The sequence below is a fragment of the Tupaia chinensis genome, unplaced genomic scaffold (assembly GCF_000334495.1).
Source record: "Tupaia chinensis unplaced genomic scaffold, TupChi_1.0 Scaffold000306_1, whole genome shotgun sequence".
NCBI lineage: Eukaryota > Metazoa > Chordata > Mammalia > Scandentia > Tupaiidae > Tupaia > Tupaia belangeri.
The window spans coordinates 85,918-96,781 of NW_006159796.1; the positions used below are offsets into that span (position 1 = coordinate 85,918).

General features: G+C 36.1%; 1 protein-coding gene across 1 annotated transcript in view; it reads right to left on the minus strand.

Annotated features, from left to right (window-relative positions):
* Positions 1–10,864, minus strand: part of LOC102479988 (vomeronasal type-2 receptor 116) — a 29,453-nt gene that overhangs the window by 2,753 nt on the left and 15,836 nt on the right. Inside the window, exons 5-6 of the mRNA XM_006150923.1 lie at positions 4,065–4,173; positions 2,582–2,658 (exon numbers count right to left, since the gene is read on the minus strand). Coding sequence (XP_006150985.1) covers positions 2,582–2,658; positions 4,065–4,173 — 186 coding nt within the window. The remainder of the gene's footprint in view (positions 1–2,581; positions 2,659–4,064; positions 4,174–10,864) is intronic.

The following is a 10,864-nucleotide window of genomic DNA, read 5'->3' on the forward strand; positions in this document are numbered from 1 at the left end:
TTTTGCACTCACATGAATATGTTTATTTTCTTCTGGTCTCAAACCCTTTCTTTCTCTATTCATTTTTTTCTTTTTCTTTCTTAATATAATTATTTAATTTTATTTATTATTAATTTTAAAATTTGCTCTAGGGCATTTGTGTTTAGCACAGAGAGACAGACACTGAAAGAGAGAGGGAAAGTGGAAAAGCAAGCAGTCAGGTCTGGGACTCAAATCATGGTCATTATGTGGGATTCCAGTACCTTATGAATCATGAAAAATTTGTTAGATATTCATTAAAAATTACTTATTCAATTTGTTATTATTATTAATTTTATTTATTATTGTCATAATCTTGTTTATATTAAATTGAATCACATATAACTTTACAGTGTATTACATTTCTTTTTCCAGAAGGAATATCGTGCATATCAGTCAATACAAAGACATTAAAATCTCCATCATCATCATTAAATATCTTTTTTTCAGATTATTATTATACCATTATTATTTTTAACTCAACCAGAGAGAGTGAAAGTAAGAAAACAAGCCACCCAGTCCAAGACTTGAACCGAGTCAGCCATGTGGCAGTCCAGCACCCTTAGTCACCATGCCATGTGCTGGCTCCATATTATTCATGTGAAAAAAATTGCTGGGAGGCACATTCACTCACTAGAGAGAGATACCCAGAGAAGGAAAGAACTTGAGACAGAACTTAATTAATTAATTAATTAATCTGACTACCTCTGTAAAATAGTCATGCTACAATCCCTTCTACACTATAGTTTCCCCTTATCATTATTTTGCACAATATACAAATTCCTGGTGTATTTTCCAAGTCATGTGGTTGAGGACTCAAGTCACAATTTGGGTCATGTGTGATTCATTCACCTTAACCACCATGACATGGGCTTTGTCCATACCTCTATTTTTATTTCATGTTTTACACATTCATTCAGTCTTGCAATTCATTCACAAGAAAATAAACATTTTTTAAGAGGTTTTTGCTATAGGACGCATGTGCTCGCCAGACGGACAGAGACAGAGAGACAGAACCCGAGAAATCATCCCCCAGGGGGGATGGCCATGCTGCATTCTCCTCACTTCCATTCTCCTCTTGGGATCTTGGGCACACATGCACACACGCCCGGTGTGAGTTTTAAGCCACTGGGTCCAGGATGTGAACCGTGGTCAACTACATGGGAGTCCAGAGACATAGCCATTACGCTAACTGCTGGTCCCAACGTTTTTTCTTGGGCATATTCTAACCTAAACATAAATATTAATTTTCATTAGTAATGAAAATCAAAATGATTTCTACTGTTAGAATACCTGAAATTGAATAATACTTATGGAAGAATTCAAACCATATTTAATATTTACATATTGGAAAAATAGAAGCATAATTCCTTATAATTTTCCAGATTTTACAATTGCCAGTACCACATTTTATTTTGGCAATTGTTTGATTTTACATTGTGTATGACAGCAAATATTGAGGTGCCTAAATGTGAAATTGATTATAATGTTGTTGAGTCTTCAATCTTTAAGCTATGTTTATTTTTCTTCCTGTAATATAATTCAAAGTGTGATAGTCTGATATTAGTCAATTCTTTGTTCTTCATTGCACAGGTGTTTGAGCATGGCTGAAAAAGTTCTAAATATTTTGGGACCAGCAGCTGGCATGATGGCTATATTGCTGGACTCTAGTGAAGTCAACCACGGTTCGAGTCCAGGCCCTGGTGGCGTAAACTCACAATGGGTACATGTGTGTGCATGCCCAAGATCCCAAGAGGAAAATGGAGGAGAAGGGATTGTGGCATGCCCTTTCACCCTGGGGGGGGGGGGGTGATTTCTCGCTTTCTGTCTCTTTGTCTTTCTGGTGAGTACACACATCCTATAGAAAAAAAAAACTCAAAAAAAGTTAAAATATTTTTATAATGATTTATCTGTTATTATGTTGTGCTTATCATCTAGGTATAAAAGTCAGATTCAAACTTTAAGGCACCCACAGGTCATCTTGATAATGACACATCTCTCTTTCATGATTAATGTGCTCCAGTATGAGATTTAAGATTGACACTGTCTTACCCAGCACTAACATGCAAGGGTGTCCATTGGAAATCATTTCAGAGTTGAGCCTAATAGAATGAGCATGGACAGATAACAGCTTACACAAAATAGGTTAGTAATAGTTTATAAAATAAATATAGCAAAGCAATGAATATGTGAATTAAGAACAGTGGTGCTCTGTGATTCATTTCTCTCTCTCTCTGTATGTGTGTGTGTGTGTGTGTGTGTGTGTGTGTGTAGTGTGTGTATGTGAGAGAGAGAGAGTTTTGCTATAGGACAAGTGTGTTCAGCAGAGAGATACAAAGTGAGAAATCACCATCCAGAGGAGTTGGCCTTGCCACAGTCTCTTCTTTTACTTTCTGCTCTGGAGATTTTGGGCACACATGCACATGCACCTAGCATGACTCAAGATTTAGGATTGGGAATTAAACCACAGTTGGCCACATCACCTGCTGTCCCCCATGTTTTATTTCTAATAGTAACAGTTTTATTTTTATTGAGCAATAGTAGGGACTAAGAATCTATTTACATATTTCATACTTGTTTGACTTGAAATGCCTGACTCTGGGCACAAGGCACAAGTAAAGCAGCAAATAGGTCTTCCTTCTTGGGGAAGTTTTTGAAGTCCAGGAACACAGCTGTGACTATGCACAGATTCAGGAGTCTGAAGAGAAAGAGAATTATTAGTCATAATCAAATATGTTATAAACTGTTTTTATGAGATGTCTCTATTTTTCTCCACTTTGAAGAAAATTATTTCCTTTAATGGTTCAACACTGTGTATTATTTAATCCTCTATCATATTAATATTAGTTAGGTTTTCTTTTCATTGTTTTGTTTTAGAGAGAGATTTTTGCTATAGGGTACATGCATTTGCCAGAGAGACAGAGTAAGTGAGAAAACACTCCTGGTGAGATGGCCACACTGCAATCCATTCTTTATTGTTTTCTCAAGATTTGAGGCAACCATGCACATATGCCAGACATGAGTTTTAAGTCTCTAGTTCCAGGACTCGAAACTGCAGTCCATGTGGGAGTCCAGAATTTAACCCCTGCATTACCTGTTGACCACCCTTACAAAGACTCGTAATGAAGAACTAATGTGATTCCCTTTGTTCTTTATGTATTATTACTACTTTTAAATTTTTGTAAAAATTATTTATTTAACTGTATTTATTATTATTATTTTAAAATTTGAACAGGAATACAGAGAGAGAGAAAGGAATAGTGAGAAAGCAAGCCACAGGTCCGGGACAAGAACTGTGGTCAACCATATGAGAGTCCAGTGCTTTAACCATCATGTCACCTGCCAGCCCTCTTTCTGTATCATTTGCCAAATATCTCCAATGTACCTAATTACTGTACCCCATACATATCTGGAATAATCCCATATGTCATTCTTTTCTCTTATGTAATCACTTTATTCAAAACAATCTCAATGCAGGTTTCGCAAGGTAAAAATTCTGAAAGTTATGTTCCCAAGAATATTTATACTAGGTCCTCATATCTGATTGTGTAGGAAATATTTGGTTCTAGATTTTAAAATATCTAATGTGATATGTAGGTACACAATAAAGAGTTAACTTAAATCTCATGTGCTAGCAGAATGATAAGAATGTGGCTAATCCACTCTGACGTTAATAGAGCACTGCTTTTCATATATTAACACATGTGTGAAGCATGATTGTTATATAAATCTTTTTTAAAAAGATTTTGCCTTGGGACACCAGGTGACCTGTGGCTGCAGTCCCTTCCTCCTGGGACCTTTGTGCATCCCCACCCCTACTCATCTCTGGACTTCAGGTTTGTTCCATGGGACTTTAAGACAAACTCACACCCCTCATGCCACCTGCAAACTGGATCAAGCTGACCAGTAGTTCTGGTTACCAGGCGGTTTGCGACTGCAGGCCCTTCTGCACAGGACCTTCATGCATCTCCATCCCTACTTATATCTGGACTTCAGGTTTGTTCTGTGGGACTTTGAGATGAACTTGCACGCCCCCACCTGCAAACTGAATCGAGCTGACCAGCAGTTCTGGACATGAGGCGGCCTGGGGCTGCAGGCTCTTCTGCCCGGAACTTGTTGCTCATCCTCTGGTCCTTCCTCACTTGTCTTTGGACTCTATGAATTTTAATGTTTTGAACAGTTTTTTGTTTTTAGTTATCTTTGTTCTTGAGGTGTTGCTTATTAGGTCAGTTGGAGGCTCACCACTCCTTAGAATCAGGGAGGACTTTGGGTCACCCAGGACCAGTGACAACAGTACATGGTACTGGTGAGCAACAGGTAGGCCAACCATAAAAGAATTCATTAATTTTCTAATCCAATACACCTTTTAAAACTCATAGATACATTAAATAAGTTAGAAAGCAACATATAGATCACCTGTTGACTAGGAAAAATCGCAGATGCTCAAGAAGTATAAGCAACCAACAAAAAAGCCTCTCCCCCAAGGGAAATCATCAAGTCTACATCACCCACAGTCAATACAATGGGCATCATGGATATGTCTGATAAGGAATTCAGAATATTTGTAGTGACTAAACTAATTGAGATGGAAGAGAAAAGAGACAAGGAGCTCCAGGAGATGAGGAAGTCCTTTCATAATTTTTTTTAGAGAGGTTTTTGCTATAGGGCGCGTGTGCTCGCCAGACAGAGAAAGACAGAGAGACAGAAAGCGAGAAATCACCCCCCAGGGAGGATGGCCATGCTGCAATCCCTTCTCCTCCATTCTCCTCTTGGGATCTTGGACACTCATACACATGTGCCTGGCATGAGTTTTAAGCCGCCAGGTCTAGGACTCAAACTGCAGTCGACTATGTGGTAGTCCAGCGACATAGCCATTACGCTAACTGCTGGTCCCAGTCCTTTCATAATTTAAAAGAAGAAATAGATACCGTAAGCAAGAAACAGATGGAACTTCTAGGGTTAAAGGATGTGATACAGGAAATCAAAATCTCCCTTGAAATGATTAAAAGTAGGATAGATAAGGCAGAAGATTGAATCTCTAATGTAGAAGACAAAATATCTGACCTAGAAAAAAGTATCAAGAAGACTGAGAAAACAACCATGAAAAATGAGGATAATATATGAGGAATATTGGATACCATCAAGCACCCCAACATCCAGATAATAGGTATCCCAGAAGAGGAAGAAAATAATAAGGGCCTGGATAATTTATTCCATGAAATCCTGGAAGAAAACTTGCCAAACCTAGAAAGGCATTCAAATATCCATACCCAAGAAATACATAGGACCTGAGTAGAATCAACCTAAGAAGATCCTCCTCAAGGCACACCATAGCCAGACTGACAACAACAACAGACAAAGACAAGATACTGAAGTTGGCAAGAGGGAAATGTCAAGTTACTTACAAAGGTCACCCCATCAGACTAACATTGGATCTCTTGGTAGAAACAATGTAGGCAAGGAAAGAATGTGGAAATATAGACAAACTGTTGAATGAAAAACATTTTTAACCAAGAATACTATACTCGGCAAGATTATCTTTCATATAGGAAAAAAGATAAAAACATTCTCAGATAAACAAAATTTGAAGAAATTTACCAACTCCAGACCAGCTCCTCAAGAGGTTCTGAAGGGAGTACTATACCAGGAGAACTAAAACGTCAGATAGACAGTTTTTTATGAGAATAAAAGACAACCAAGAAAATGGCTCACTTAACAATAGGAACAGGTACGGAAATATTGATAATTACATTGAATATCAATGGATTAAATTCTTCAATTAAGAGTCATAGACTGGCTGAATGGAAAAAAAAAACAAAAACAGAAACCCTTTATCTGTTGTCTACAAGAAACTCACATTATGGTTCAAGACATACATAGACCAAAAGAAAAGGGCTGCAAAAAGATATTCCATGCAAATGGAAATCAAAAAAGAGCTTGAGTAGCAATATTGATCTCAGAAAAAATAGATTTTAAGACAAAGATTGTTAGAAGAGACAAAGAAGACCATTATATAATAGTAAATGGGGTAATCCAGCAAGAAGACATAACGCTTATAAATATCTATGCACTCAACTCAGGGGGACCTAAATATGTGAAGGAAAGACTACTGGAGCTAAAAGGAGAAATAGGAAGAAATACTATAATTGTTGGACATTTCAACACCTCATTATCTCTTTTAGACAGATCTTCTAGGCAGACAAGAAATAGAGAGATACAGGACCTAAATGATACTATAAATCAAATGGGCTTGAAAGATATCTATAGAACTTTCCACCTCATGTACACAACATATACATTTTTCTCACACCAGCATGGCACCTTTTCAAAGATTGATCATATGTTAGGACACAAATCAAGCCTTTACAGATTCAAAGGCATAGAAATTGTATCCAGGATCTTCTTTGACCATTATGGAATTAAACTCAAGATTAATTTCAAGAAACACCCCGAAAATACACAAACACATGGAAACTGAACAACCTACTCCTGAATGACTTCTTAACTATTGAAGAAATTAAGGCTGAAATGAAAAAATGTATGGAAACAAATGATAATGAGTACACAAATATTCATAATCTATGGGACACAGCAAAAGCAGTCATAAGAAGGAAATTCATAACAATTAGTGCGCATAAGAAAAAGATGGAAATATGGCAAATAGATATACTAACATCATGCCTAAGGGAATTGGAAAAAACAACAATAAACAAACCCCAAAAATGCCAGGTGAAGAGAAATAATAAAGGTTTGAGCAAAAATAAATTAAATAGAAGATTAATGAACCATACAGAAAATAAATTAAAGCAAAATCTGATTCTTTGAAAAGATTAACAAGATCGACACACCATTGGCTAGACTGGTCAAGAAGAAGAAAGAAAGAAACCAGAAAAATCAAATACATGATGAAAAAGGCAATATTACAACAGACATAGTAGAAATACAAAATATCATTAGAGGATACTAAGAGCGACTATATGCCAACAAAGAAGATAACTTGGAGGTGATGGACTAATTCCTGAATGCATATAATCTACCAAGATTGAATCAGGAGGACATAGAGAACCTGAATAGACCCATAACAAGCCAGGATATTAAATCAGTAATAAATAACCTCCTGACAAAGAAAAGCCCAGGTCCAGATGGCTTCACTTCTGAATTCTACAAAACTTTTAAGGAAGAGTTAATCCCCAGCCTACTAAAATTATTTCTAAAGATTCAAAAGGAAGAGAACCTTCCAAATTCATTTAATAGAGCCTCCATCATCCTCATCCCCAAAACGGATAAGGACATGACAAAAAAGGAAAACTACAGACCAATATCATTGATGAATATATATGCAAAAATTCTCAACAAGATACTCACAAATCGTGTCCAACAACATATAACAAAGATTCTTCATCACGACCAGATAGGCTTTATCTCAGTGATGCAAGGGTGGTTCAACATACGCAAGATCATAAATGTAATACACCACATTAACAAAAAGAAATATAAAAACCATATGACCATCTCAATTGATGTGGAGAAAGCATATGATAAAATTTAACATCCTTTTATAATTAAGACCCTCAATAAGATTGGTATAGAATGGTCATTTCTCAACACAATAAAAGCCATCAATGGAAAACCTACAGCTAACATTATACTGAATGGGGAAAAGCTAAAAGCTTTTCCACTAGAAACGGGTACTAGGCAAGGCTGCCCACTTTCTTTACTGCTCTTTAATATAGTACTGGAAGTCTTAGCGAATGCAATCAGAGAAGAGAACAATATAAAAGGCACTCAAATAGGCAAAGAAGAGTTGAAAATATCTTTATTCACAGATGACATGATGGTATACTTAGAAGACCCAAAGGTATCCATGAAAAAACTTCTGGAAGTAATAAGTGAATACAGTACTGGCAGGATACAAAATCAACATCCAAAAATCTATAGCATTTCTATATATGAATAACAAGTTGAACGAAGTAGAGCTGAAGAAAGGAATCCCTTTCACCATAGCCACAAGATGTATAAGATACCTAGGGATAAACCTAACTAAGAAAGTCAAAGACCTTTATAAAGAAAACTATGAAAATCTTAAAAAGATGCTGAAAGTAACACAAAAAAGTGGAAGGATATCCCATGTTCCTGGATTGGAAGAATTAACATAATCAAAATGGCAATTCTACCCAAATTTATCTACATGTTTAATGCAATTCCAATCAAAATACAGAAATATTTTTCACAGATCTAGAAAAGACAATCATAAAATTCATCTGGAATCATAAAATATCTTGTTTTGCAAAAGCAATCCTACACAAGAAGAATGGGGAAGGAAGAATATCACTCCCTGATCCCAAGATATACTATAAAGCTGTGGTCATCAAAACAGCATGGTATTGGCATAAAAACAGACATGTGGAATAATGGAATAGAATAGAGACCCTAGAAATAATCCCCAAAGCTTATAGCCAACTTATTTTTGACAAAGAATATCAGTCAATCCATTGAAAAAAGGAAAACCTCTTTACTAAATGGTGCTCGAAAAACTGGGTATCCACCTACAGAAAGATGAAACTGAACCCCCATCTTTGTCTATTAGCAAAAATCAACTAAAAATGGATCAAGGATCTGAACCTAAGACCTCAAGCAGTAAAACTACTAGTGGAAAATTCTGGAGAAACTCTGGAAGACAATGGAGTAGGCAAAGAATTCTTAAATAAGACTCCTAAAGCATAGGCAATAACCCCTAAAATAGACAAGTGGGGTTATACCAGACTAAGAAGTTTCTGCACAGCAAAGGACACAGTAACAAGTGTGAATCGACAACCCTCAGAATGGGAAAATATTTTTGTTAAATATACCTCAGACAAGGGACTGATAATCAGAATACACAGGAAACTCAAGTGCCTTATGCGAAAAAAAATGATTAACCCAATTAAAAGTTGGGAAAATGAGCTGAACAAAAATCTCTCTAGGGAATACATACAAACAGCCAAAAAGCACATGAGGAAATGCTCAATATCTCTCATCATAAAAGGGATGAAGACATGAGGAAATGCTCAATATCCCTCATCATAAAAGGGATGAAGATAAAAACCACCTAACCCCTGTCAGAATGGCAAAGATTAAAAATATAAAAAGTGATAAGTGTTGCCAGGGATATGGTGAAAAGAGAACTCTTCTACACTGTTGGTGGGAATGTAAACTGGTTCAGCCACTGTAGAGGACAATATGAAAGTTCCTCAAAGATCTACAAATAGAATTACCATTTGATCCAACAAACCCACTTCTGGGTATCTACCCTAAGGACAGGAGAACACTCAGTTGGAAAATTGCTTGCACATCAATGTTTATTGCCGTATTATTCATGATTGCCAAGACATGGAACCAACCTAATTGTCCACAAACTGATGAATGGATTGGAAAAGTGTGGCATATGTACTCTATGGAATACCACTCAGCCATAAGAAACAAGACTGACATTTGATAGAAAGTGGTCACATATGAAGGATCTATTGCTGAATGAAGTAAGCCAGGCTATGAAAGAAAGATATTGTATGTGTACACTTAACATATACTGACTATCCACACTCTACAGTAGAGAGCAAAATATTGGAGGACATAAGAGCAGTGAAAGTACTTAACAAGAATAAGACAGTGTGGAATGGGGGGGTGAAGAGAAGAGGATAGAGAATGATAGCAAAAGAACAAATAAAGGGGCAAGACATTAGTGGGACACAGATATGGCTTATTACCATTGATGATGATGTGTATAGTGTTCCAACTGGATTGGTCTGAGAAGTATATCATGATGGATAAAGTCTTTTTACAAGCAAAATTAGGAATAGTGATTGGTTAAAAAATAATCGTAATAATAATAATAACAATGATTGGGAAAACAATTAAAAAATATTGAATGATGAAGTGGGGATTTTAATGTTTCTGTATTGACTGACACACATGGTATTCCCTTTTGAAAAAGCAATGTAAGACACTGTAAAGTTATATTCAATTTAATGTAATATAAATAAGATTATGATGATAATAAATAAATAATAATAATAATGAAAATATTTTTGCTTTAGGATGTGTGTACTTAGAGAGAGGGAAAGAAACAGAGACATTGAGAGAGAAAGATAAATTAACCCACAGGGGGAATGGTCACATCACAATCCATTCTCCTCCATCTCTTCCCAGGATGGGGGCATGCATGCACATGCACTCAGCATGAGGTTCTAGACAGCAGGTCCAAGAGTCAAACTGCAGTCAATCATGTGGGAGTCCAGCATTGTAACTAGTATGTGATCTGCTGGCCCCTGTTGTATAAATCTTCTGCCTCATCTAATTGGCTGTGATTATAATTAATACTTTGAGATGTTTAGTACAGCAAAGAATGATATGCAAGAGGCTGGCAGATGGTGAGGTGGAGAACGCACTGGATTCTCATATGGCAAACTAGGGTTTGACCCCTGGATCCATTGACCAGCTTTCACATTCTGCCTCTGTCTCCCTCTATCTCTCTCATAAAATTAATGAAGGCTAATAATAAATAACAAATTAAATAAATAATTCTTAAAAAATGAAATGCAATATGACAAGAGGAAATGTGAATGGTATGTACAAAAACATGAATGGTATTTTAATCCATACTCTCCTTGTGTTTGTAGAATATCGCCATATAAGAAGGACTTTGTTGACAAATGTTAAATGATTTCAAGATATATAGAGGAATTTTTTTAGACACAATAGGTTAGACCATATAAATTTCATGTGCAATGGTCAATATAATCTATGTTTGTGTAATTGCAATCTATTTTTTTCTTTTTAAAAATTTATTTATTTTTGTATATAAATTCCA